The sequence below is a fragment of the Barbatula barbatula genome (genome assembly GCF_947034865.1).
Source record: "Barbatula barbatula genome assembly, chromosome: 17".
NCBI lineage: Eukaryota > Metazoa > Chordata > Actinopteri > Cypriniformes > Nemacheilidae > Barbatula > Barbatula barbatula.
Genome location: NC_136780.1, coordinates 423,236 through 450,735, shown reverse-complemented (window position 1 = coordinate 450,735; position 27,500 = coordinate 423,236). Strand labels below are relative to the sequence as shown.

At 44.0% G+C, this 27,500-nt stretch overlaps 5 protein-coding genes across 11 annotated transcripts in view; 4 read left to right on the top strand and 1 right to left on the bottom strand.

The window, feature by feature from the left end:
- The window catches only part of LOC306906633 (uncharacterized protein), a gene marked incomplete at both ends in the record, with an annotated part of 4,132 nt that extends 3,857 nt beyond the window's left edge, over positions 1–275 (top strand). The window contains 1 exon segment of the mRNA XM_079478232.1: positions 1–275. This exon segment is cut by the window's left edge and continues 922 nt beyond it. Within this exon segment, the coding sequence (XP_079334358.1) occupies positions 1–275 (275 nt within the window).
- A 442-nt stretch (positions 276–717) lies between these two features.
- Positions 718–7,307, top strand: sh3gl2b (SH3 domain containing GRB2 like 2b, endophilin A1). The gene is made up of 9 exons (XM_079478956.1): positions 718–898; positions 3,225–3,293; positions 3,403–3,475; positions 3,546–3,689; positions 3,773–3,906; positions 4,023–4,181; positions 4,409–4,512; positions 5,104–5,219; positions 5,297–7,307. Exons 1-9 carry the CDS (start codon positions 854–856, stop codon positions 5,491–5,493), a joined length of 1,041 nt encoding a protein of 346 aa, XP_079335082.1. The 5' UTR covers positions 718–853; the 3' UTR covers positions 5,494–7,307.
- Positions 7,308–7,389: 82 nt separating this feature from the next.
- Positions 7,390–9,640, bottom strand: hmgb2b (high mobility group box 2b). 3 transcript variants are annotated; one of them, XM_079478969.1, is made up of 5 exons: positions 9,488–9,640; positions 8,703–8,865; positions 8,125–8,276; positions 7,841–8,015; positions 7,390–7,760 (listed from the first exon to the last, which is right to left on the bottom strand). In XM_079478969.1, exons 2-5 carry the CDS (start codon positions 8,850–8,852, stop codon positions 7,605–7,607), a joined length of 633 nt encoding a protein of 210 aa, XP_079335095.1. In that variant the 5' UTR covers positions 8,853–8,865; positions 9,488–9,640; the 3' UTR covers positions 7,390–7,604. The 3 variants fall into 3 exon arrangements, with proteins under 3 accessions (XP_079335095.1, XP_079335097.1, XP_079335096.1); XM_079478971.1 differs by having other exon boundaries at positions 9,256–9,512; XM_079478970.1 differs by having other exon boundaries at positions 9,380–9,510.
- A 493-nt stretch (positions 9,641–10,133) lies between these two features.
- Positions 10,134–17,646, top strand: ctc1 (CTS telomere maintenance complex component 1). 3 transcript variants are annotated; one of them, XM_079478915.1, is made up of 23 exons: positions 10,134–10,222; positions 10,787–10,950; positions 11,101–11,338; positions 11,418–11,632; positions 11,721–11,847; positions 11,938–12,219; positions 12,359–12,487; positions 12,633–12,856; positions 13,104–13,254; positions 13,366–13,702; positions 13,845–13,959; positions 14,046–14,403; positions 14,495–14,584; positions 14,773–14,907; positions 14,984–15,030; positions 15,124–15,230; positions 15,308–15,476; positions 16,023–16,082; positions 16,439–16,601; positions 16,748–16,812; positions 16,894–17,050; positions 17,124–17,238; positions 17,319–17,646. In XM_079478915.1, exons 3-23 carry the CDS (start codon positions 11,252–11,254, stop codon positions 17,423–17,425), a joined length of 3,240 nt encoding a protein of 1,079 aa, XP_079335041.1. In that variant the 5' UTR covers positions 10,134–10,222; positions 10,787–10,950; positions 11,101–11,251; the 3' UTR covers positions 17,426–17,646. The 3 variants fall into 3 exon arrangements, with proteins under 3 accessions (XP_079335041.1, XP_079335039.1, XP_079335040.1); XM_079478913.1 differs by having other exon boundaries at positions 10,180–10,376; XM_079478914.1 differs by lacking the exon at positions 10,134–10,222 and adding an exon at positions 10,227–10,376 and having other exon boundaries at positions 10,793–10,950.
- A 99-nt stretch (positions 17,647–17,745) lies between these two features.
- Positions 17,746–26,794, top strand: tfr2 (transferrin receptor 2). 3 transcript variants are annotated; one of them, XM_079478932.1, is made up of 18 exons: positions 17,756–17,801; positions 18,887–18,935; positions 20,063–20,282; positions 20,350–20,536; positions 20,600–20,740; positions 21,224–21,326; positions 21,407–21,649; positions 21,725–21,864; positions 22,035–22,216; positions 22,309–22,428; positions 22,495–22,577; positions 22,684–22,747; positions 24,202–24,269; positions 24,356–24,426; positions 24,511–24,595; positions 24,669–24,896; positions 25,638–25,778; positions 25,860–26,794. In XM_079478932.1, the coding sequence occupies exons 2-18, from the start codon at positions 18,906–18,908 to the stop codon at positions 26,100–26,102; spliced, it is 2,349 nt and encodes a 782-aa protein (XP_079335058.1). In that variant the 5' UTR covers positions 17,756–17,801; positions 18,887–18,905; the 3' UTR covers positions 26,103–26,794. The 3 variants fall into 3 exon arrangements, with proteins under 3 accessions (XP_079335060.1, XP_079335058.1, XP_079335059.1); XM_079478933.1 differs by having other exon boundaries at positions 17,763–17,801; positions 18,902–18,935; XM_079478934.1 differs by lacking the exon at positions 18,887–18,935 and having other exon boundaries at positions 17,746–17,801.
- The last annotated feature ends 706 nt before the right edge of the window (positions 26,795–27,500 follow it).

Sequence of the window (27,500 nt, the reverse complement as noted above, 5' to 3'; positions counted from 1 at the left end):
ATGATGTGAATCGTGTGATACTGTTGCCGACCGAATCTATCAACGGTTTCCATAGTAACACACATCACACTGCTAACAGTCACATCAGCTGCAGCGTGTCAGAAGATGAGCGTTACAACACTCATCAAACCCCTCACTGTGGTTACCATAGCAACTGTGGAGCGGAGGAGAGAAACGAGCGGGTCCAGAGTGGAGGACATAAAAGATGTCTGTCTGTCCTGCGTGTTAAAGAGGAGACGTGTGACCATAGAGGTCATCGCCATGGAAACCTGTGACTGTTTGTCCCGCCCCGTTTCACTCTCTCTCATTTAGACATGCTGAAAGTGGGTAAATAAACATCGTTCACACATTAGTTTAATGGGTTGATCTTTTTTTAGTACCTCAGACACCCTGGAAGCCAAATGTGTGGAAACATTATCATTTATTTTAACTAAAAAGAACTTGTCGTGGTAGTGTTTGTTATACTTCTGACTTTAATCGATCATGAAAATGACGTCACACCGATCCGATCATGTTTTACTTTCAAATATAAAGTCGGGTTCGATGTTCGTGCGCGCGCGCTGTCCGTGGTGCTGAACACAGATCGGACTCACGAACGCGCGCGTGTCCGTCTCGTCCGATGTCAAACGGGTTCGTGACGTTGATGTGTGATTGATCTGTGATGGCTCGATCGATCATCTGACGGTCCGATTTCTCGGGGGTTCATCATCCGCGCGCGCTCAGGGCGGGTCGTGTGACGTCACGCGCGCCATCATCGGCAGACCAGCGAGCCGCGCGACCGTAACGGATATCATTGCGCTTCGACATCACCATTAAACAGCGCGGAATAAAGGCGGCAATCGCGAGGGGCAGCATGTCTGTGGCGGGACTGAAGAAGCAGTTTCATAAAGCGACGCAGGTAAGCGCTTAAATCCGCCCGCCGTCGCTCCACACATCTCGCGGATCACACACGGCGTCGAACGCGGTCGAACGAAAAATGTGCGCGTGTATCACCTGCGGGTGACCGAACACCGTCACGTGATGTACGTCAGGGTTCGCGCGCTTTATGTAATCGGCCGTTCTGTTCCTGAGAGAGTAAATCAATATTATTCCCCAAACATGACGGAAAGCTTATTGTGACACAAAGCGTTCACGACAGAAAACATCTTCATAATGTTGAAATGTTTTACACATGTTCATTAATTCTGTGTTGTGCCCTCGTGCTAGCAGTCAAATAAATAAAAAGTCTTTGCTAGTATCTTACTCTTTCTAATAATACACGTTGTGTAGGATTTAAACGAATTACAGTAATAACTGAACGGAACTTACACACTGCGCGGGGGATGACCAGCCAATAGGAAGACCCGTTTACTCTGGCTTGTCCAATCATATTGCAGCGCGATTACTCTCTGAACTTTATTATTGTCAAGCAGAGGCTCGTGACGTCATCCTGTAACCTGTGAAACACAAAGACAACGACGAGAAGTTTTCCTTCATTTTTTGACAAAGTCTTGTTTTTCATAAATACCAAAGTTAAAGTGAGGGGGCACAAATGAGATCTGAGGGGGTAATCGTGTGATAAAACATTGATGTACTGTACGTGTCATCACTCAGTGTTGTGTTTCTATACATGCTGTGGAGTTTGTTTACATCACTTCATGGAACACGTGTAATAGCAGCGTTGTGCACAGGGAAGAAACATCATTTATGATATATTTCATCTGTACACTGTGCCACATTTCTGTAGAAATGACATTATTACTGGGAGCAGTTTGCTCGGCTCGCCTAAACTATCATATGAAACCTGTATAACATATAAATAACTGTATTATTGCACAGAATGCATTCAATGACTTCATCTCTCAACCTTCATGAATTCTTTTCTCACTCAGACACAACAACTGTCAGAACTCTTTGTGTACGTACAGGCCAATTTTCACATGCTTGCAAACCGTTTTCAATGCTGTTAAACTTATGTTCAAAACAATAACATAATACAAAACTGAATAAGACATTTCTACAGTAATATTTCAATGAAATATATTTAAAATCTTAAAATGACTGTAAATGCTATAAAACCAATTGGACCATTCACATGATCAAATGTCCCTCCTGGATGCCTGGATATATCAGCAGAAGATTGGCAGGGATGGATCAGGCGTGCCAGAAGATTCTTTCCTAGGTGTATTGCACTAGATGACAAAAGATGTGATGTGGATGAGAACCTGTGGCCAAATGGAGAAGACCGATTAGCATGTACTATTGTATCTGTATCAGTGGATGGTGTGTGTACACATTCTTGTATTTTGGAATTACTCGGTGCAAAACAAAATAAAAAAATGAACGACATAAAATATTGACGACTACAGCATCATGTCTGATTCATTCCAGTAATGTATATTGCAGTGAATTATAAACAGAGATGTGTCCTTGTTTTACACAAGAAAATATTGTATAATGCTGCATGTTGTTCGTGTTTTTTCTGTCATTGTTTGTCGGCTGTCAACCTTTGCTAGTGTTCTGGAAGAATGAGTTGATTTGAGACCTGAATAAAGTGTTTTGTGAAATGAACTGCTTTGCCAAGCTGAAAGTTGGTCAGGAGAACTGTGTGAAGACACAAAAGTGACCTAAGAAATGCGTCCTAGCGTCTGTAAACAACTGTAATGATCAGTGTATAATAATGCAGTAAGGAAAATAAAATGGTTTTATATGATCGTTTAGGCAAGCCGGGTTTAAGAAGAAGAATATGAAACATGAATGTTAAATGACAGAGAATAGTAAGATCTGAATGTGTTTCATTAACACACAATGAACATGTTGAGATGTGACTGAGAACAATGATGAAATATTCATGCTTTAGTCTAAACCCTCTCTCTCTCTCTCTGCACACACACACTGTACACATTACTCACAGATATCTGATGTGAGGCTGAAACTCATCATTTTATTTTTACATCATTTTCACATGTGACCAGAAACACATGAAGCTGATGATTTACAGCACTGTGAGTGTGTGTGTGAGAGAGAGAGAGAGAGAGAGAGAGAGAGGTTGTTAAGGGTTGTACATCTCTATTTTCTGTCTAATGGTAATGCCAGTTGGCTGTTGCTATGGCAACCGGCTCTGTCTTGTACAGTGTCCATGCAAGTAAACTCAGACCCTGAACAAACACACACATTCAACATTAAAGCACGTTGTGTGATTACACTGTGTGTGTGTGTGTGTGTGTGTGTGTTCTTACCTTCAGAAAGTCAGTGAGAAGGTTGGAGGGGCTGAAGGCACCAAACTGGACGATGACTTCAAAGAGATGGAGAAGGTTCATTCACACACACAAACACACAATTACAGTTAGTCATGAAGACATAAACATGTGAACTGGTGAATTATGATACAAACTGTGTGTGTGTGTGTGGGGGGGGGTACAGAAAGTGGACATAACCAGCAGAGCCGTGCTGGACATCATGACCAAAACCACAGAATACCTGCAGCCCAACCCTGGTGAGTGTGTGTGTGTTCCTTTACAAAGAGTTAGTTCAGTGTACCTCTTTTCAACATGTGTGTGTTGCAGCGTCCAGGGCCCGGTTGAGCATGATAAACACCATGTCAAAGATCAGAGGTCAGGAGAAGGGTCCGGGTTACCCTCAGGCTGAGACCGTCCTGGCAGAGGCCATGTCAAAGTTCGGCCGGGAGCTGGGAGAAGAGTCCTGCTTCGGTAAAGCTCTGGATTATCTCTGGTTGTGCTGCTGAAGAAAGAGAGAGAGGCCGTGTGATGAAATCACTCTCTGTGTGTGTCAGGTTTGGCTCTGTTAGATGCCGGCGAATCCATCCGCGAGCTCGGAGAGGTGAAAGACGCTTTAGATATGAATGTCAAACAGAACTTCATAGATCCACTACAAAACCTTCATGACAAAGACCTCCGAGAGATACAGGTAACACACACACACACCTGAACACCCCTTCATGCTAATACACACACAGATGCATTGGATGAGTTGTGTGTTTGTAATGTAAACAATGAGAAGTGTGTGTGTGCGTGTTTCTACAGCATCACCTGAAGAAGATGGAGGGTCGTCGTTTGGACTTTGATTATAAGAAGAAGCGTCAGGGGAAAGTGATGGAAGATGAGATTAAACAAGCTCTGGAGAAGTTTGATGAGTCTAAAGAGATCGCAGAGCAGAGCATGTTCAACCTGCTGGAGAATGATGTAATACAACCTTAATGTCTCTCGTTCTATCTGTCTCTTTTCTCTCTCTCTCTCTCTCTCTCTCTCTCTCTCTCTGGCTGTGTCATGTCACTTGTTGTAGGACTACAGTATCTGTAAACAATACCGGGATCACATGACAGACAGAGTCAAATATACTAACACAGTGTGTGTGTGTGTGTGTGTGTGTTTGTTTGTGTGTGTGTGTGTGTGTGTGTGTGTGTGTGTAGATCGAGCAGGTCAGTCAGTTGGCGGCTCTGGTTCAGGCTCAGGTTGAATATCATCAGCAGGCGTCTGAGATTCTCCAGCAGCTCTCCAGTAAGATAGAAGACAGGTGAACACTTCATTCAATCACATCACAGCGGAAATATTGTGTTACAGTCACTGCACAAGAGTACAGATATCTTTGCAGAGAATTTCTTTGGTAGAAGTGAAAGTAGCGTTTTAGAATAAGACTCGAGTAAAAGTCTTAAAGTAACAGGAACATGTTGCTAGATTGCTAAAGCATCAAAATAAAAATACAAGTTCAGAAACCACATCTTTATAACTTTATTTTATAAATGATCACTTTATTAAAGGATAGTTTCCTCCCAGCCCCAATATTATCCTCTGAGAGAACAAAATCCTTCTTTCTTTCCTTGCATTTCCCTTCTACAGTTATTAGATGATTCACTGAAACTGAGAAATGTTTAAAAGAAGCATCACATTAAACCCTTGTGTTGAAATAAATCACATTGAGCTTTAACCAGTGATTGGTTCAACATATATTTCAGTTCTGTTTCTATGCTTTTATTTTGTAGTGGGGAACTGAAGTCAAAGTAAACATTTTCTTCAGGAAATATAAAGACTCATGTAAAGTACAGATACTCACAGTAAAGACTCAAGTACTGTACATCAGTGTTTTTACAATACTGGTGTGTTACAGAATAAAGGAGGCGTCCAGTAAACCACGGAAGGAGTTTGTGCCTAAACCCCGTATGGAGTTACAGCTGCCCAGCGAGAATTACAACGGAGGCTTGAAATCACCTGCACGCTCGCCAGGTGACGCACACACGGTGTGTATTTTCTTCACATATAACATCAGCAGAAAGAATAATATCCTGTTCTCTCTCTCTCAGCTCCGTTGGATCAGCCGTGCTGTCGTGCGCTCTATGACTTCGAGCCGGAGAACGAAGGAGAGCTGGCCTTCAAAGAGGGTGACGTCATAACCCTGACCAATCGGATCGATGATAACTGGTACGAGGGCATGATCCACGGCCAGTCGGGATTCTTCCCCATCAACTACGTGGAAATCCTGGTTTCTCTGCCACATTAGGCTCTGCCCACCCTCGCTGTTGCCTAGCAACCCTTTATTGTGCGTCTGTGCTACAGCTTAACTTCCTGTTCCTGTTGATGAGCGACTCTGAGAATGATGACAGACATTACAGAGTCACATCTGAGGGAAGAAACCTTGTGGATTTGTTGTTATTGTGTTTCATCGTTTATAGTTGCCTATCCGTTGTGGTTTGTTTGATTTCTCGGTCTTGCACGGGACACACACTGTGTTTGTCTCACCTCCTCATCTCTTCTGTATTTAATCACTAGGCCTTGCACGAATGCTGATTTGGGCTGTCGTGAAAAGCACACACACCTCGCGCTAGTCTTTATGATTGCTCTTTAACACATTTTACGTCACAATATTCAAGATGATGGATCAATAGCTTTATTTATGTAGATTAAGAGCACATGTCGATATCACGTACAATCTCACAGATGCGATGTGTCTCACACGCAGGTTTATCTCGTGTGTCGTGCTGTGAAATCACATTGATGGTGAATTATGATAGTTGAAGCAGAAGCTCTTCTGTATTTCACGTGAGTTAACATCTGGCTGGATTTGTTAAGCCAAGCTTTCCTTTGGCTTGTTTAAGCACTCCTCCTTCATTTTATGAAGTAAAAACTCAATAAGGATTGTGGAGTCTAGAGATCCATTTGGAAGAGTTTAAAATGGAACAGGTGTAAAACCAGCCAGCGTCACAAATCAACGTTACATTTATTGTATTTACAGATTTATTTTTAGCCTAATGAAATGTTATTTTTGAAATAATGCCAAGATTGTGTTGAAGTGATTGCTGTATGTGGCCGTGTGAGTGTTGATGCTCTCAGTAGATACTCTGTAGGTTTAGTTGTTAGTGATGAACGCTTCATATAATCTTGACAATCTCGATGGCGTCTGTAGAACAGGCCCAGGTGTAGCAGGCATCTGTACTCATTGTGCTGATCGATCGAATGAGCGAGTCTTGCATACACTTGACGTCTGCCATGACCCTTACACAAAGTTTTGCGCAGTCGGGGGTCCAGCGTTTGAGATGTCAACACTGCCAAAAATGACCCATTGTTTTCTAGTACAGATATGCACAAATTCTGAAATCAAGACATTTACCTGCAAAGCACGAGATACTAGGACTTGTTTTCTGAAAAAAGAAAAGATGAAAAATTTTCTGACCCCACTGGCCATGTATTGTAAGTGTATCTTGATTTAAAACCTTTTTCAATTTATACTTAAAACATACAAAAATACAGTGGAACAATTTATTTTTCTTTAGTGAATACAATCTTTTCTCTCCGGTTTATTCAGATGTGAATCAAATCTGCATTTTAATCAGATCACTGGTTTCAACACAAAAATAAAGGACATATATTTTGTATAAACGTGATCATGTTTGACCAGATTTTTAGCATTGTGAGAATTGAAGTCATTGATGATTAATGTGCAGTATAACAATAGTGTTTTCATACAGATGCCCTCTGCTGGTTTCCGTCACACGATCAGGCAATAATGCTGATGTCTCTATACAAGCACTGTTTATGAAAACATTCAAATAACTTTTCCGTTTTCACAGTGAAATATCCTCTGATGTGCATGTGTGTAAGACGTGAATGTTTGAATGGTATATAGAGTATAAATGTTTTGCACGATGTGAAGTTGGCTGTATTGTTGATGTTATTCACATTACAGAGGTTCACATTTATGAATCCTTTTATTAAAGTGTTTGTTTACCACGTATTTATTTAGATTGTTCCTGTGCTGGATTACAAACATCTGTATGGCTTGATGTGAGAACAATAAACAATGTCACAGTGACCTGGAACAACTTATTAACTTCCCCTCAATCTGACACGATCAAATCATTTTACGATCAATCTTCACAAGACTACACCAGACACGGAATCAAAATCCTTAACATTTATTATAAAAAAAGCATTTCTACAAAATCTGGGACCAACAGCTGGAAGTGTACAAAAATATAAAGTAAATCTAAAGAAAAAAAAAAGACATTTTACACTTTCATTATTGCTGGAGCAGTTTTACGTAAAAACATGTACATGAGAAATAAAAAAAATCATGACATGACCCTCAGTAATGCAGCATTACACACGAGCACTCTACTCATCATCGTCATCCTCATCCTCGTCATCCTCCTCTTCCTCATCATCATCATCGTCGTCGTCATCATCATGCTGGGATTTTTTAGCAGAGCCGGTAGGTCGACCCGGTCCCCTCTTTGCAGCTCCGGCCCCAGAGCGGTACGCCGCAACGTCCTGCGAACGAGAGACGCACGATCAAACACCAATCAACACGCAGATTAACATTCACGCCTCGCAGACGGCTGTTTCCTCACCTTCTCGTATTTCTCACGCAGCTTCACGGCCTTCTGCTCGTAGGGTACGCGGTCTTTGGTGCTCTGTTTTGACCACAACTCGCCCAGTTTCTTGGCGCTCTCACCAATGGACAGACCGGGATTCTCGCTCTTCACCGTTGGCCGCAACTCAGAGCAAAAGACAAAGAAAGCAGACCTATACAAAAACAAAATAAAAAATTTTTCACCATTGTCACAAAACATTTCGATCAGTGACATCAAAATAAAACACTTTCTTACAAGCTCGGACATGCGCGTCAACTTACGGGGGTCTTTTAGGAGCATTTGGGTCCTTCTTCTTCCTGCCCTTCTTGCTGGCACCTTTGGGTGGCACGTAATCCTCCATCTGCCTCTCATAGCGAACTTTATCCAGTTTCGCCATGTCCTCAAACCTGGTCTTCTCGGACGGGGTTATCGACTGCACAGAATAGTAAGAGAGTTACAAGAGAACCACAACTGATGTGTGTGGACTAGGCAGGGGACAGTAAGAGATTTTGGCAGTATAATAACCTTATTTGAAAATATTGCAATTATGCGGTATTACAGTGTTATTATCACAACACTAAAACGTGTCATTTCGAAATGTCTGTATACAAAAACTACTTTTCAACTGGACAATACATTTCATTTTGAACCAACATATACAACGTGTGTGTCGTGTAAAAATAAAGCCTTAACATTACAATATTCTTTCAAAAAATATATTTTGGTCAAATATATTAGACATAAACATCAAATTACATGATTTAATTTGTTCTGTAAACGGTATAACAAAGGTTTAGTGTTTTTGAAAACCGGTATGCGGCCCAAGCCTAATGTACACAAGTCAGACTCGATCGCTCACCTTCCATCTCTCAGAACATCTCTTGGAGAACTCGGAGAAGTTCACAGGCACATCAGGACTCTTGCGCTTGTGTTCGTCACGGCACGTCTGCACAAAGTATGCGTACGCAGACGTCTTGCCTTTGGGTTTATTCACGTCCCCTTTCACCATGATGATCAATGAACTGTAACAGAATAAAACAACCTCATCAATGACGTCACAGCAACACATAATACCGTCATGTCGTATATACAAACTGGCGATGCAAAATGGGATGTAAACATGACTTTAATACATAAACTAGTTAAAAACAAACCGCAAAAAAATACGTTGAAGACTAAAAGCATTCTCTTGAATTGAATATAATTGCAGTTATACTTGACGCGACGCGTTTAAAGCGGAAATATAAAAGCTGAAAGTGTGTGATTTGCGGTATTCTCGGAACAAAGATTCCTTCGATAGCTCTTCCCGCCTAATCTCTTCCCGTCCCGCCCTTCCCCCATCACGCCACAACGGGTCTCTCAAAAACACTCTTCGATATAAAAACACGCAGTTTAACCGAGCGTACACTCACGTTATCGCACCGAATCCACGTAAAACCGCGGTTTTAGCAGCGCGGCCTCAGGCGCTGCGCGATACACAAAACACGCGACGTATCTCTCACAAACCGTTAAAAACTCTCACAAACCGTCACTTACGCTCTCGAACGAACTTCTCATAAACACGATAACATTACCGCTCTAACCGTACCGAGTGAATTCGCGGTTTAAATACTTTAGAAATAGACGGTTTTCAGTTACACAAACCTGTCCTTTATCTCCGCCGACCTGCGCGAGCGAGCGACTCTCTTCTGTTTAACGTCACTCACGTGATCTCTACTGAGCGTGCGCTGTGCGCAGCTAACGGTGCGTAGAGCAGGACGGGCGTCCGCCTGAGCGACCGATTGGTGGATTTTGCGTTGCGGTGCGGGACGTCCAATCGCCGGCCGCTCCAGAACGACTCCGCGACGCTGATTGGTCGTTCGGAACTCACAGCCTGGTTCGAATGTTAGTAAACCGAAATCACAACAAAATAAATTACCGATTATAATCGTCATAAAACATTTGATATCGTGTTATCTACATTTTAATCCGCATTTCTCATACGATACAACACAAATAAAACAAATACTGCTAATAAAAAACGTCTATTTCGGCTTAACGTACACATCCTGAGTTATCTGACGGATAAAGTAAAGCGTGTGAGAATATTGAGGTCATAAATCGATGATTTGTGTATAAATGTCGCTCTTATTTCAACTCAGATATGAAGTGGCACTTTTGATCTCTTTTTATATTTGTATTATTATAGGTGTGTAAACGTGCACATTTAACGTTCGTATGCTTTGAATGTCTATTGTTCTGCTACGACAACGAAGCTTTTTTGAATCTTGATGGGTGACATGTGACTTCTGCTCCACACGGTGGCGTTACGACGCTCGTGGCCTCGCGCGCCCGTCGAAGAAGAGGCGCGTTTTATAGCGCGCGCATCCGCTTGCTTTGGTATGACGTAATTATACCTCAGTATCAACAATAAACATTTATATTTGCCTCTCTGACGATGACCTTCATAAAGCGCACGCGTGTGACGTTTTGTTGACAAACATTACGTTACATGGAGGAGTTTTTAGAGCATTTTAAGGAGCGCACGAGATCGGTACAACTATTTATTATCTTAAGTTACCGAGCTCGCTGTCTGTCAATCTCATATCAAATACACGAGATACTTTATGAACTTATGTGTCATATACAGTGCAGTGTTTGTTCAATCATATTTATTAACATCTATTGTCTCATCCTGACGGCTTTCTTTCTGTCGATCTGTCAGTCTGTGTTTCGTGTCATCGCGTTTGTAGTTCTTTAACTTTATCGTGTATGTGTCTATTGTTAATTCATTATATTGTGTTTTCGGCAGCTTTGTTTATTTATATTTATTTATTGAGCTTATTATGAGTTTAAGATGAGTTGTCTTTGGGGGACCCTACATAAGGTGGTGCCTGGCACTGTGATATATATATACTGTCTGTAATTGATCACATCATCATATATGTTATGTGTGTGTGTCAGGAGCAGCGCTGGCTGTGTGATGTGTTTGAGGGTGTGAGACAGCAGCTGTATCCCCTCCTCAGCTCATCTGTGGGTTTGTCGGTGGAGCAGCTCACCCTCTCTGCGCTGTCTAAAGTTCAGAGAGCCGTGGGGTCAGAGGTCGCGTCTCTACCCGTCAGCTACAGGTCAGTGTTCTCTTCAGCACACACACACACTACATGGTTTGTTACCGCGGTATGCATCATGGTGCTGCAATATACCGGAGACAAATATATTTGAGAAAATATCGAGTACCTAATTTTTTAAGCGTGCTATCATTGTTTATGTCCCGTCAGGTTTGTGTCGTTGTCAGAGTTGACGCGTCAACAGCACACCCCATGCTGCTGCAGCCTCACCTGGAGCTCCGCCCACTACCGGGAACAGGCCAGGAGGGCGGAGCAAGCGCTGCCCAATTACAGAGCGCTGGCGCGCGATAACATCCTTCTGATGGGGTATCTGTATGACGGGCCGGCTGCTGGGGCGAGTGATGGGGGCTGGTGGGTGAGAGATGCCGGAGATGCTGTGTCATGTCGGGTGAGTTAACGGAGAGCTGCGCTGCGTCCTTCCGTTGTCACACATGCCATGTGATTTCCTCACACTTGTACTTGTGCAGATGTTAAAATCCTCTCCTCTCTGGCTCGGGAGGCTGATGCTGTTTCCCACGTGGAACTACATCCCCCAGAATGCAACTGCAGGAGGAGGGGGAGGTTACCTGGAACTGATTGACCCTCCAGTTTGTGTGACACCCGATGCCATGACCTTTGACCCTGGAGGATCCCTGACTGAGGCCATGAGTGTGAAGAGAGCGGCTGAACTTCTGAGGCAGAGGTCAGAGAGGTCACTGCATCTCCTCTGTGCGTGCGTGTGCGTGTGACAGCAGTCTCACTCGCCCGTCTCTCTCTCTCTCTGGTGACAGGTGTGATGTTCAGGTGTGTGTCAGTGGGCAGGTGAGTGTGATCTCCCCTCTGCTCTTGATCTCTGGCAGGAGATTCTTCTGTCTCATTCTCAGTGAGGGAGATTCTTCAGCTCCTGTGCTGATCACTGTAAGTGTTCTTCTCGCTCTCTTTGTTCTTATTCTCTTCTGTCCGTGATGTCACTCTTTTTGTGTGTGTTGTGTACTGTGGGTTTCTCAGGAAGGCAAACATCAGTACTGGCGGCAGTGTGTATGCGTGGGTCAGTATATTTGCATATCTGCAATGCGGGTGTGTTCTCTGCGAGGGTGGGCGGGGCATCGTGTGCTGTCAGTCACCGCTCAATCCCGCCTCCATCCGCACTTGGAACCGCAAGAGAGCTCTGAAGATCCAGAGACACACCTGATGGACACACACGCACCTGACACACACATGACCTCACACACAGCATCATGCTCCACCACTTCAGTCAGAAAGAAACACTCCACCCTCATCAGCTACAAGGTGAGACTGCCTCTGTTCTCTCTTCTTTTAGATTTTGCATACTATAGTACTGTATTGTTTTAAAATCTTTTCTTGCATTCAGTCTTCATTGTACTTTTTTTCAAAAGGAGTGCTTTTTGTGACCTTTGTGTTGTGACAGGGTTTGATCACAAAGGTCCTGCACGCAGAGGCGGGGCTTTATGAGATTGACGGGAAGGTCTGGCTCTGTCTGGCCTATCAGCCGCTTCAGGAATGTGGCCGGGGCTTGAGACAAGGAGAAGAGATTCAGGTGAGCGTGATGTCAGATCATTCAATATCTAATGTTCAATATTTTCTCACTTCCAGTCGGCCACAGCAAGCGTTTTACTGAAACCGCATCTGCCAGCTGATACGGCAATAAACACGATGAATGAGTGTGTGTTTTGTCTCTTCAGCTACACAACGTTCATTTCCTGTATCGGCCGTCCCCGTTCGCTCCGGATGTGGTTCTATGCGCTTGTTTGCGCTCCAGCGCGCAGGTTACTGCCTTCAGTCCTCTGAGTTCAAAGGTAGAGGTGTGGGGGTCACACAGCCCGCTGCAGCGCCACCTGCTGGAGAAGAATCTGGGCGTTTCCCAGTATCTGTGGCTCTGTTACTGTCAGCGGGTCATCACGGAGAGGTGAGCGCAAGCGGAGCACCGTCACAAACACAACAGGAGCCTCAGTTACTACACTTCATGCTGATTACAACCCTTCTGCACAACACGATTGTAACCTAAATATGCCGTGAGTGTCTGGTGGATTCAACACAATATCAGACCCACAAGAGAAAACTGCATCACAAACATTGATAAACATTGATTACTGATCACTGCAGTCTGTAAATGAATAAACACTAAAGTAATGAAGTGCGTGTGTGTGTGTCAGGTTGTGTCCACGCTGGGTGAGAGAGGAGCGTGTGTGTGTGGTGGCCGGGCGACTGCTGGACTGTGTGTGTGATGCTGACCAGAAGATAGACAGAAAGAGAGACATTTACAGAGAGATGCTACAGGAACCCCACCAGTGTCCCGTAACCACGGTAACACATATCAATGTCCTGTAACCATGGTAGTACACGTGCCTAAATTCATCAGCTGTATTTCTTTGAGTGTGTTGTTTATGGTTGTGTCTCTCTCTCTGTGCGTGTCAGTATTGTGTGTCGTGGCCGTGTGTGGTGTTGTGGTCAGTGCGAGAGCTCTGTGATTGGATGAGCAGCGAGGTTTGGTCGTCTCTCTCATCTCTCGTGTCACCGGTGGCGGCTCACATGATGTGTGCGGAGCTGAACGCGTGTCTATCGTGGTCCGTTCACAGTGTGTGTCTCACTGCAGCTCATTCACAGCCGCTCATGTTAGTGGGAGTTCTGGAGTTGAGCTCCACTCACGCCACGCTTCAGATCAAAGATCAGACACAAACACTTGACTGTGTGTGTGTACAGACCGACCAATCAGGAGCCACCACAAACTCCAACATCAGCACAGCCTGGCTGGGTAAACCCATGACATCACGACTGTTTGTGTGTTTTTGTTATTTATTAGGTTGTTATTTTATTGTACTGATGCTTGTTGCTGTATTCTGAATGCTGTAAAGGCACATCAGGTTGTGTGTGATTTATATTGTTTGTGTGTTCAGGTTGTCTAGTGTGTGTGCAGCGTTGTACTCTAGTAATGGAGAGATTCATGAAGACAAATTTCCCCTCCTGGAAACACCTCGACCAGCCAAACTACATCACACACAAACACTGCAGGTACACACATGAACAAGCAAGCAAACACCACGCAACACAAACTTCCCTGTAAATACACACACGTTTGAATCTGTGTGTGCGCGCAGGCTGTATCTTCAGTTCTGTGTCAGTGATCTGATCATCATCAGTCCGTCTGCTGCCATGAGCATCAGTCTGATGGAGAAGAAGAGAGATCAGACAGACAGAAGAGAAGCTGGTCAGAAGAGAGACAGACGTGACGGTGATGATGAGGATCTTCTGAGGCCTGTGTGTGTGAGTCTCATCTTCAGACTGAACTCTAAACAGGGTGTGATGTTCAGAAACACATCAGCGTCTGCAGACTCGCACACACTCCAGATGGGATTCACGGCCGCGGTGTCGTGTCTGGGAGACGTTCAGATCTGGAACAACGATCCAAAGAACCGGAGGATACAGACGAGAGAGACTGACGGAGCCGATACGCCGGTCAGATGTCTCCATCAGCTGAACAATAATGTTTCACTGCAGCACTCTGGGTTTTATTCTGATGGTGTGTGTGTGTGTGTGTGTGTTACAGATGGATCTGCACTTTGTAGATGTGTGTGTTCGATGGTTCCCGGTTCTGCATCCTGGATCTGTTTACAGATTAATTGCACTTAACACAGAGGTAACATACACACGTTAGAATTGATCACAGTTATGTTCGTCATTCAGATAAATCTTAGTTCAGTCACAGTAATAACCTTCAGATCGTCTCAACAACAGAATGAAGGAAACATGTTTGTCCTGACTCGATGATTTCTGCCAGATTGAAGCTTTGAGTAAAAATAGTATTTTTCTGTTTTTGTGTTTCAGGATGCAAGTGTGTTGAAAGCCGAGAGCATTTCAGCCAAAGGCGGAGTCAAATTGCTCAGTAATCCCGTCCTCCTGATGAAGCATCAGTGGCGCTTACACACACTCACACACACAGAACAACTGCTTGACACACAGGTACACACACACACACACACACACACACACCGAGAGGCTTCTTGTTTGTGAACTGTGATGTGTTGTGTGTCATCAGTCAGGTGTTGGTGCAGTGATGAGTGTATCTAAAGTTCTTCACTCCAGGTACAACACAGCGTTTGTGTTCTCATACAGTCGATTATTTGTGTTTACACATGGCTCTCCCCTCGAGGACATTCATTCTTTTTGTTTTATCAGCTCCACCTCTGAGATCGTCTCTTTTTATGGAGTTATCTCTCAGCGAATCACACTGCAGGAAGAGATGGGAACAAAACCCCACATCCAATCAGTGACAGCGACTGCAGGTGTGTCTTATTCACATCTTTACAGAATGTGCATTGTGTTTTGATCTGTGTATGACAGGAAGGTGTTGTGTGTTCAGACAGGAGTGTGCTGGAGGAGGGTCTGAAGATCCGTTTGACCGTTCAGGACTCTGAATCGTCAGGTCACATGATTCAGGTGTATGTGGATTTGTCGTGTGGGCCGTACACACCTGGCCTGCTGCAGGGGGCGACTGTAATGCTGCATGACTTCCAGCGTAAAGTGTCCAAGTGAGCTGCTGTCCATCATCAGTGTTTTCTGTTTGTGATCGGTGTGTTCCTGGAGAACACTAATCTCGGTGTTACACATTGTTGTCTCCTCCCACGTTTGTATAGTTCTTCTCGTACAATTGTGTGGTGCTAGTTATTGTGGGAATATTTGAAGAGCTTGGTTAAACTCGTAACTAAAAATGTTCAAAAGTCATGTTTTTATATTGTGCATTCTAATTAATATCGATCCAACTGCGGTTGGTTTGTTTTGATTTAAGCCATAATGACACAATAAAACATGATAACATCAGAAAATACATGATTTTTGAACATTTTATCTCATTTTGGAACCGTACTCTTCATATATTTTCGTGTAGCATCAGTATTTTAGTGTAGAGACCGATGGAACTTCAAGCGGGTTCCTTACGGGCACAAGGCTGCAATGACTGCTTGATATCCAGAGCACATTTGCGTACTTTCATGCATTCTCTGTACTTGTGACGTAGAGCGAGAACAGGGAGACACAAGACCGCTGAAGAACGCCTGAATGTGTTTTGTGTGTTTCAGATTGAGTAACGTGTACTGCCGCTCTCTGCCCATCAGCTGTGTGACCGTCACTGGTCTGAGGTCAGTCAGCTCGGGGGAAGAACACACACACACACACACACATCTGTTGCTCCTAAGACAGACTTCTCCTACGTGAGTCACTTCAGAAGTAAATCAATACATGAAACTTCATTGAGTTAATCAGGATTTATATCTTTAAGTTTTCTGTTCATGAGCTTTTTCACACACAGAATAAACATGTAGTTATTACTTTCTCTCTCTCTCTCAAATTAAGATTATAGGTACTACTGCAAAACCAATAAACAAAAAAGACGCTATTAAAAGTAAAGTCTTAGGTGAAGGATAAAATAATATAAGGATACTGATCAAATGTATAAAAACTCTTAACAGGACTCTCCCTCTCTCTCGCTCTGCAGGTCAGATGGGTCCCAGTCCCCTCCTCCCATGATGCTGTTGGGCGAGTGGGCATCAGGCAGGACGCAGCAGTGCATTTTGGGTCAGGTCAAAGGTCACGTGGTGTGCGTTTTGTCTCTGAGGTTGCAGTGGATGTGTTCACAGTGTGGCAGTGCCTTCAGACAGGTGATGACATCATCATGGTGTGTGTGCGTGAGACCTCAGGTCCTCATCATCAATAGAAGTGATGGCAGCGGTCAAACACACGCTTTCATTTAACGCAGTGATCAATACTTCTCTCATGTTTCCCTGTGACCGTCGTGTCCCCACAGGGTTCCTGTAGCAGAGGTCAGCCACCGTGTGACTCCAGCTGCAGTGTGTTTCAGGCCGAGGCTAAGTGAGTGTGTGTAATTTTGTGTCTGTGTGTGTAGTGTGTGCGTGCGTGCGTATGTGTGTAACGTGTGAGTTGTGTGTTTAGGGTGGCGGTGGACGACGGCACAGGTGAAGCTCTCGTCTGGTTTTCGTCTGACACCGTCTCTGAACTGCTGATGTTGGACGCGGGTCAGTGGGAGGGGCTTCAGAGACACGTCAGGGTCAAAGGTCACGTGAGGGTGTACACGCGCGGCCACAGCTTGGTGAGCGTCTGAAACATGAGAAAGTTTTCACTCTCTTCATGTTTTCATGCATTGTGTGTTTGTGTGTGTGTAGATGTGTGATGTGGACCCCGAGGATCCTCTCGTTCAGTTTTTGTGCTGTTTGTGCTCCAGTAACACAGTGCGTCGACAAATCAAGCTCACGTGCAGACTGCGAGCACAGAGATCAGGTAACACACACACACACACACACAGGTTTGTTTTGATATCTTCGTGGCATCAGTCCATCTTTAATAGGTGTGTGTTTCAGGTAAATCTCAGCTGAGGAAAGTGTGTCGAGGACCCACAGAATTCATCAGCAAATTCCCACCCGCTCCTCAGCTACAATGCCTACAGATACACACAGACACGCACTGACACACACACGTGTGTGTGCACATGAAAGCACTTCCTAAAGGTGTGTGTGTGTCAGTTGTTATGTAAATCATGACTCTTGTTTATTTATGTATTTGCGTAATAATGCAAGGATTCGTCATTCTTTGTTTTATTATTTATTTTTTGGGTTTTTTTCAAAGCTTGTGTAAACTTCTTGTGTTTGAGTGTGAAATAAAGTGAAATATGTTCTGTTTTAATCTTTCATTCAAGTTTCAAAGTTAAATTGACATCCTTTAAAGTCTTGGAGTTGTTTAAAGTGTGTCTCCGCCCCAAGAGGTGGAGCTAGTTAATGTGTCATCATCAGAGGGGCGGGGCTTACAGGACTGTCATAGAACACAGGCAGCGGCAGGACTAAGAGGTAAGTCACACACATTTAGTGTTTTTGTGTTTTATACCTGTTTGTGTCAGTGAACTGTTATTGTTTGTATATGTTAGTGGGGACCTAAACCTGAACACACACCAGCTCATGGGGACTCGTGTCACTGTCGGGACCATAATAGAGGTCCTTACGGGCAAAAGTTTATAAATCGTACAGAACGATCATTTTTGAAAATCATGAAAAATCTATGATCTTTAGATTTATGGGATCAAATCTACAGTTTGTATAGTATACAACTCATTACGCATATAGACTGTCCCCACGGAGAACATACATGTGTGTCTAGATGATGATTGAGTTTGTCTAATGTGTGAATATGAGCTCATGTGTGAGCGAATCTCTTCATTTTAGTTTGTTAACTTTAACAGCTCGACACACACGACTCTGTGCTCTTGTGTGTGTGTGTGTGTGTGTGTGTCCTTGACTGTGTGTGTATTAGAGAAATCAATATGTGCAGCAGTAAAGCAAATAATCCTTCAGAGTAACAAGACTCTCTCATGCTTTATACAACTGAGTGAAACATAAACCTGAAAATGAAGAATCTGCTCTCATGCTGTTATAAATCTGTAAGAGCGGAAACCCATGTGCTGAGAGTCCAGATGTAAAGAATAACTAATGTTTGACATGAGAATCATTCTTCTATCGCCTGTATTTTAGTGAACTCTTCATCTGTGTGTGTGTGTTTTTGATCAGACTGATGATGTAACGCGTCAGGTTTATTGACTGAAAGTGAATGTATTCTGCATATATTATCAGCACAATCATTCCTCTGACACACGACGTGTTGGGTGTGTTATTCTCTTACTGTCCTTTATAGAGTTTGATATTCTTCCGATCTTCATGTTCTGTGTGTTTTTATCTCTCTTACTGTCACCGTGAGATAGAGAGAGCAGCTGTGTCATCAGCGCTGGGATTGATGGGAAATGAGCTCAAAGAGATGTGGCATGTTGACTTTATTGATCTCAGGGAATTCCTGACATGACACAATGGTCAACACAAATGTTTATTGGACTGAAATATGAGCGTGTTTTCAGATGTTAATGATGGTTTGTGATGTTCTTCAGTGTGTTGTGTTACAGGACGATGGATTCTGTCACAGGATTGATTACACCGGTAAGAGGTTCATTCATTTAGTGATTTCTTCAGGGAGTTGTTTGTTTTAATTGAAGTATTACAATTTTAAATTAACCACAATAAAAAAACATTAAAAAGAATGAAATAAATAAAAACATACAGACTGGACAGGGTTAAAGACAATAAGGCAATACAGTCACATCTTAAGAAGACACTAAAGATGAATCCCAAGATTTAGTTACATTACGTTCTAAGAGGTTTCGAGCCGTTAAACTTTTGTTCATGAATTGCTAACAAAAGACATCAATTAATTATGTAAAATTCTCTTGTATTTTCTTTTGAATAGTCAAACAATGTAAAGAAAGCATCACTTATAAATGAGATTGGATAAATAGGTGCATTACTAAATCGAATGAAGGAAGTCTTGCTGCAGTTCACTTCAATGTCTGACTTATATTTCAGGCTTTAGTCAGGTAAAATATCAATCAGTTTAAATCTTATTTCTTTTATTTAATGGGTAAGCAGATAGTTATAAGATATATTCTCCACAATATTATTCCAGGGTATTATATAAGGTATCGTTAACTCTTTCTGAAAGAGAGATCTGATTTTATAGTTATTCTTTGGTTGGTGTATAGAAAAGCACACACTTCCGATGTTCATTCATTCATCATTCATTATTTATTATTTTATCTTTTACTTCATTCATTTATTTGTTCAGAGATGATTTCTTCATTCATTTATTCAGTGATTATTAAGTGATTCATTGATTTATCTGTTTCCATTTCATTCATCTTCAAGCATTTTCCTCATGTCTTTAAACTTTAGTTTGTTGCTGTTCTGGTGCGTGTGGCGTATATTTATGTATCTGTGTATTATTAGTGTTTACCTTCATCATGTTTTTTTATTGATAGTCTTTGTTTCAGGTTGTCAAAGTCTACAGAAAACACAGAACAGTTGCACACATATATAGCAGATCCTCAAAACACTCAACCTGATGTGCTATAATAAGCTGTAAATTTTGATTTGATTTGATTTGATTCAATTTATTGTCATTACACACATACAAGTACAGTGCAACAAAATGTTTTTGTTATGTTTTTGACTTGACATCTGTCACGTTTACTGAAGGATTTGTCACAACCATCATTTTGTGTTTTAAACAGACGACAGGGGGCGGAGCTCAATGTAATGACGGTGTGGAGGAAGGAGGCGGGGTCAGACATCGAACGCCTCACGTTGAAATGAAACTGGTGGCACTGGAGACGGAGGAGGGATCCCAGGTGCCGTTAAACAGTGACATCATCACATCACATCAGCAGACAGCCCCCCGCAGGAGAACGGTGCTTTACCTCGCTCTCATTGGCCTGCTGATATTCAGCTCAGGTACATCATCACACACGCTAACGTCACATCACAGCAGCGCACAGAGCGTGATGGCTTTCGTCCTCAGCGTTCCTGCTGGGATACGTGGCGGTCCGGGGAATGTGTCGCTCCTGTCAGGAGGAGAGAGAGACGATTCCTCTGAGCGACGCCGCCGGATCAGAACACGTGCCCGAGGGAGCAGTGATGTACATGTCCGATCTCAGACAGATGCTGAAGAAATACCTGAAGGAGGACCGAATGGAGAACACACTCAGGTGAGATCGTGACCTTTGACCTGTGAGATGAGGTTGTGTTGAGGTTGACTGTGATGTGTTCAGGCGAGTGAGCAGGACGTCTCATCATTCGGGTTCTTCTGAAGGAAACGCCATAGCCAGTGAGATCCTACAGAACCTTCAGAACCTCCGCATGGATCACACCTGGACGGACTCACACTACGCAACACTCCAGTTCCCCTCCAGGTGTGTGTGTGTGTGTGTGTGTGCGTGTGTGTGTGTGTGCGTGTGTTTGACTTGCGTGTCATTTCATCATCACGCGTGTTTTATTAAACCCATGACTATGATGTTGAAAGCGCATTCTGTTCTGCAGTTTACAGTCAGATTCACAAAACATTCTTAAGATGGTGTTTGTTTGTCTGTGTGTACGTGTGTGTGTGTTTGTTTTTTTGTGTGTGCCTGTGTTTGTTTGTGCGGGTGTTTTTTTATGTACGTGTGTGTGTGTACCTGTGTGTTTGTTTGTCTGTGTGTACGTTTTTGTGTGTTTGTTTGTCTGCGTGTGTTTCGGTGTGGGTGAATGTTTGTGTGTGTGTGTGTGTGTATATCTTTGTTTGTGTGTTTGTTTCTCTGTGTGTACGTTTGTGTGTGGTTTTTTGTTTGTGTGTGTTTGTTTGTGTGCTTGTGTTTCGGTGTGTGTGTTTGTTTGTTTGTGTTTGTGCGAGTGTGTAGGTCACAGAGGAACACTCTCTGGTTGGTGGATTCTAAGGGGGTGGAGCTTGAGGAGATTCCTCTAGATGGTTATTGTGCTTACAGCGCCACAGGAACAACCACGGTAACATGATCTCTGTTACTATGACAACAACAGATGCCACGTGACAGTGTTGAAACATCAGTAAACACGTGTGTGCGCAGGGCGGAGTTGTTTATGTGAACTACGGTCGGCGTGAGGATTTTGATCAGCTGCGTACACTCGGCGTGTCTCTCAACGGCTCTATCGCTATAGCGAGGGTGGGAGGTGGCATGAGCTTCGCCGAGAAGGTGTGGCACGCCCAGAAGGCGGGGCATGTGGGTGTCCTCATCTACCCTGACCCTGCAGACGTACCCCAGGATCCACGGCGACTCGGTCTCCATAGCAACGCTGTCATCTCTGACCACGTACGTCGTATGTCATTCACATGTTGTTTTCCGTCGCTGTTTGGCTTTATGTTTATTGTTAATGTGTCACTACAGGTGCATCTGGGATCAGGTGACCCCTTCACACCCGGATTTCCTTCCTTTAACCACACCCAGTTCCCATCCACTCAATCGTCTGGCCTGCCAATCATTCCAGCTCAGCCAATCAGTGCAAACGTTGCTTCCAAACTGTTAAGGTCTGTTCCTCCTGATGAATCACGAATCTGTCAATCAAATCATCTTCAATTTCTCCTCAAAATGAAAACATTGACAAATATATTTCAATATTTATTTATATTTCGTACCATTTTTATTCTGTATGGGATTTATAGAGAAAGCAATTTTGCGTTTGAAATCTCTCTCTCAGTCAGTTATCTGGTGTTGGTTGCCCGCGGGGTTGGCAGGGTCGTCTGCCGTATGTTCAGTGCGTGTTGGGTCCGGGTTTCACAGGCCCCGGTGAGCGGAGGGTGAAGATGGGCGTGTTTAACAAAATGAAACCTGTGCTGCTCAACAACATATTTGCCTCCTTCGAGGGCAAAGTGGAACCCGGTGAGACCTCATGATGTCATGTTGTGACTCGTGTGTCAAACGAGCGGTTGCTGAGACGAGAGCTGCTCAATCACGTGTCATGTTTCTCTCAGATCATTACATCATCATCGGTGCTCAGAGGGATTCATGGGGTCCGGGTGCGGTGAAGTCTGGAGTGGGAACCGCAGTACTGATGGAACTCGCTAGAACATTCAGCACCATGGTGGAGAACGGTAAACACACACACATGAACACACGTGCTGTGCATTTACTGTAACGTTACACACATGTGTCTTCAGGGTTTTCACCCAGACGCAGTCTGCTCTTTGTCAGCTGGGATGGAGGAGACTTTGGTAATGTTGGTGCCACCGAGTGGCTGGAGGTCAGTACTGCACTCGAGGAACACCACAGGAGTATTTACTATAGTCAATATTCAAGTGTACTACAGTATTTTGTAATGGTTACTTAGTGTGTGTGTGTGTTTTCAGGGTTATCTGACCATGCTGCACTTGAAGGCTGTGGCGTATTTCAGTCTAGATCAAGCCATCCTGGGTAAAACGCACACACACACACAGACACTCATGCACGCACGCACGCACACATCGACACACACACTCACACACACGCATGCATGCACACACACACTCACACTCATGCATGCACGCACACACACTCGCACATTCGCACGCGCACACACACCGACACACACACTCACACACACTCATCCATGCACGCACGCACACACACACACACTCACTCACACTCATGCATGCACGCACACACTCACTCACTCACACTCATGCACGCACGCACGCACACACACTCGCACATTTGCACGCACACACACAACGACACACACACCGACACACACGCATGCATGCACACACACACTCACTCACACTCATGCATGCACGCACACACATTCGCACGCACACACACACACCGACACACACACACACACACTCACACACACTCATGCATGCACGCACGCACACACACACACACTCACTCACACTCATGCATGCACGCACACACTCACTCACTCACACTCATGCACGCACGCACACACACTCGCACATTTGCACGCACGCACACACACACCGACACACACACTCACACACACGCATGCATGCACACACACACACACACACACACACTCACTCACACTCATGCATGCACGCACACACATTTGCATGCACACACACACCGACACACACACACACTCACACACACTCATGCATGCACGCACGCACACACACACACACACACACACACACTCACTCACACTCATGCATGCACGCACACACTCACTCATGCACGCACGCACACACACTCGCACATTTGCACGCACGCACACACACACCGACACACACACTCACACACACGCATGCATGCACACACACACACACACACTCACTCACTCACACTCATGCATGCACGCACACACACTCGCACATTCGCACGCACACACACACCGACACACACACACGCATGCATGCACACACACACACTCACACTCATGCATGCACGCACACACACTCGCACATTCGCAAGCACACACACACACCAACACACACACGATCATGCATGCACGCACACACACACACACACACACACACACTCACTCACACTCATGCATGCACGCACACACTCACTCACTCACACTCATGCACGCACGCACGCACACACACTCGCACATTCGCACGCACACACACACCGACACACACACTCACGCATGCACGTACGCACACACACACCGACACACACACTCATACAAACTCTTGCATGCACGCACGCACACACACACCGACACACACACTCACACACACTCATGCATGCACGCACGCACACACACACTCACACACACTCATGCATGCACGCACGCACACACACAATCACTCACACTCATGCATGCACGCGCACACACTCGCACATTCGCACGCACACACACACCTTAAACAGAGATTCAGAATAACCTGTGTGTGTGTGACGTGTGTTGTGTTTAGGTGATGATAATCTTTCTGTGTACTCGAGTCCTCTGTTAGCTGATCTCATCGAGGGAGCCATAAAACACGTTTGTGTTCTTCTATTAGTTTGTGTCTCATTACAGTCTGCTGCTGGTTCTGTTTCTGGAGGTTTTGTGTTTCTGTGATCTTTCAGGTGGAGCATCCCAAACACACGGGTCAGTCTATTCTCTCTCTGGTCCAGCGTCAGGGAGGATGGAGGAACATGTAAGAACACTTCTTCACTTGTGGCCTGTTTCTTTTGTTCATGTATTTACTCTTTTTTTTTTTTATTCTCTTGTTTGTTTGTAGTGTGAAGCCCATGTATTTGAACAGTGGTGCGTACAGTTTTACAGCGTTTGGTGGAGTTCCTGCCATGCAGCTGCGTTTCCATGAGGTAAAGATCACTAAACTCCGGTGAACAAAGCATCTGTGTGTTTGTGTTTCTAACTGTGTATGTGTGTGTTCAGGACACTCGTGTGTATCCGTTTGTCAACACTCAGTTGGACAGTGTGGGTCGGCTGCAAGAGTTGTTACAGGGTCGACTGTGTGCTGTGGGACGGGCTGTCGGTGAACTCATCGGTCTGATGGTGCTCAAACTGTCACATGATCACATTCTCCCGCTCGACGTCACCTGCTACAGCAGCGCAGCACAACAACTCAGCTCCAAACTCAGTCTCCACACAACTGAACTACAGGTACACACACACACACACACACAACTGGACTACAGGTACACACACACACAACTGAACTACAGGTACACACACACAACTGAACTACAGGTTCTCACACACAACTGAACTACAGGTACACACACACACACACACACACACACACACACACACAACTGGACTACAGGTACACACACACACACACACAACTGGACTACAGGTACACACACACAACTGAACTACAGGTACACACACACAACTGAACTACAGGTTCTCACACACAACTGAACTACAGGTACACACACACAGCTGAACTACAGGTTCTTACACACAACTGAACTACAGGTACACACACAACTTAACTAGAGCTACACACACAACTTAACTACAGGTAAACACACACACACACACACACACACACACACATGAACTACAGGTATACACACACAATTGAACTACAGGTACACACACACAACTGAACTACAGGAACACACACACAACTGAACTACAGGTACACACACACACAACTGAACTGCAGGAACACACACACAATTGAACTACAGGTACACAGACACAACTGAATTACAGGTACACACACACACACATATATATGAACTACAGGTACACTCACACACAACTGAACTACCTGTACACACACAACAGAGGTCCAGACTGAGTCTAGACACACCTCACTCATTCGCTCTGTGTGTGCGTGTGTGTGTGTGTGTGTGTGTGTGTGTGTGTGTGTGTGTGTGTGTGTGTCAGATGAGGGGTTTGTCTCCTCAGTGGATCTTCAGTGCGAGAGGAGATTACAGTCGAGCAGCTAGAAATCTTCTGGATGCTATAAAGAACAGTGATGTTCAGGACGAGAGACTCGCCAGACTCTACAACACACGCATCATGAGGGTAAACACACACACATATGTGTCAGTCACGTTTGTCTATAAAGACTGATGTAAATGAAAGCTCACTCAATGTTGTGCACAGGTGGAATATTACTTTCTGTCTCAGTACATGTCTGTGGTGGAGACGCCGTTTCGTCACGTGTTTCACGGGCGCGGTGATCACACGCTGAACGCTCTCGCCGAGCATCTGTCTCTCCTGCGCACTGACCCGCATCTCTTCGACGAGGTGCGTTTCCGTCGGCAACTGGTCCTCTTCACCTGGACGCTGCAGGGCGCTGCGAACGCGCTCAGCGGTGACGTGTGGAACGTAGACAATCCTCTCTAGAGCTCCAGACGGACACACGAACTCTGAATAACGGTGTCTCACTGCAGTTTTGTGATCATGACCAGAGCTGAGCCAATGAAATCTGTCAACAATGAAGCCATAAACTGTTTATTGATTCTCTTCAGCTTGAATCCCAAAACACACACGAGTATTCTTCTAGAATTAGATTAAATTCATTACATTTCATAACATTCTTCACAGATCCTTTTCTCTTCTGAGGTCAAACATTGAATCAAATCAAACACAGTAATCTCATTATCTGAAATGCAGAGTAAAGTCACTTGATCACTTGACTGGTCAGGAAGTGTGCGTCCGTGCGTGTGTGTTTCAGTGCTGGTCCAGGTGTATGTGTGTGTGTGATGTTATCAGGACTAAATGTCTTTCTTTGATTGATGAATGGTTAATTGATGATTATAATCGAGTCGTGATTGTGTTTTTTTATAAGTGATAATGACTCTCTGTTAATGTGAGCTGTAATTATCGGGAGCAGTGACTCTCATAATTATGACAGTCATACTGTCGTCCAATCAGAAAGCAGCATCTGCTATCAATCGGCTCTATGATGTCATCCGTGATGTCGTAGGCATCTTGTATACCTGTCCTATGTTTAACGATGATGTTCACGTTTAGAAATGACTTTCTGAATGTGATTTGTGGTTCATTTCAGATGAATAAATGAATCTTTCTTCATCAGTTCGAGTGTAAAAACAATCATTTCAAACAAGATGTGAAGAGTCAAAACAACACATCGTTGACTTGTGAAATTCTGAAGGTTTATAACACACATTCCATTTGAAATCGATGAATATTTTTAGAAATAAATCAAACATAACATATCTTTCTCTCATGCTGGTAATTATAACATCTATTGGTGGATATATCCGTTTGGTAACATCCGAAATATCAGGAAAGTTTGAGACACATATAGAAAATAATCTGAATATACTGACAAACTAAAAAATACATCACAAACTCAGGTTATGAATACTAATACTGGTCAACCTTTAAAATAGTCTGTGAACGTGTATTTACATACTTGATAATATATATTTTTTAAAATATGATCATTAAAAGACAAATCTGAAGAATAACACTGCTGAGGTGAGTGTGAATATCCTCATTATTAATATGAATTGACTTTGATGTTTTGATTCAGTTGCGATTAAAGATTGTTGTCGTCCTCCTCTTCTTCACCTCCGCTCTCGCTGGTCTCCTCCTCACTGTTATCCTCTTCACCTTCATCATCCTCTGTGTTTTTACCCTCTGTCTCTTCTCCATCCTCACTCTCTTCATCTTCCTCTCCTTCTCCCTCTTCCTCCTCTTCCTCCCCCCCCTCGCTTTCTTCATCTCCCTCTCCTTCTTTTTCGTTTTCCCCTTCTTTCACTTCTCCTTCCTCTC

Excerpts from the sequence above, each read along its gene's own strand:
- hmgb2b (XM_079478969.1), bottom strand. The coding sequence starts at position 8,852 with ATGGTGAAAGGGGACGTGAATAAACCCAAAGGCAAGACGTCTGCGTAC. Across the intron at positions 8,016-8,124 it reads AATGCTCCTAAAAGACCCCC|GTCTGCTTTCTTTGTCTTTT; the intron begins GTAAGTTGACGC and ends GTTTTTGTATAG. Across the intron at positions 7,761-7,840 it reads TGCGTGAGAAATACGAGAAG|GACGTTGCGGCGTACCGCTC; the intron begins GTGAGGAAACAG and ends TCTCGTTCGCAG.
- tfr2 (XM_079478932.1), top strand. The coding sequence starts at position 18,906 with ATGGATTCTGTCACAGGATTGATTACACCG. Across the intron at positions 21,865-22,034 it reads GTTGCTTCCAAACTGTTAAG|TCAGTTATCTGGTGTTGGTT; the intron begins GTCTGTTCCTCC and ends TCTCTCTCTCAG. Across the intron at positions 22,578-22,683 it reads GTGCCACCGAGTGGCTGGAG|GGTTATCTGACCATGCTGCA; the intron begins GTCAGTACTGCA and ends GTGTGTTTTCAG.
- sh3gl2b (XM_079478956.1), top strand. The coding sequence starts at position 854 with ATGTCTGTGGCGGGACTGAAGAAGCAGTTTCATAAAGCGACGCAG. Across the intron at positions 3,476-3,545 it reads ATACCTGCAGCCCAACCCTG|CGTCCAGGGCCCGGTTGAGC; the intron begins GTGAGTGTGTGT and ends TGTGTGTTGCAG. Across the intron at positions 3,690-3,772 it reads GGGAGAAGAGTCCTGCTTCG|GTTTGGCTCTGTTAGATGCC; the intron begins GTAAAGCTCTGG and ends TGTGTGTGTCAG.
- ctc1 (XM_079478913.1), top strand. The coding sequence starts at position 10,335 with ATGGAGGAGTTTTTAGAGCATTTTAAGGAGCGCACGAGATCG. Across the intron at positions 12,220-12,358 it reads CCACCCTCATCAGCTACAAG|GGTTTGATCACAAAGGTCCT; the intron begins GTGAGACTGCCT and ends GTGTTGTGACAG. Across the intron at positions 16,083-16,438 it reads GTGACCGTCACTGGTCTGAG|GTCAGATGGGTCCCAGTCCC; the intron begins GTCAGTCAGCTC and ends CTCGCTCTGCAG.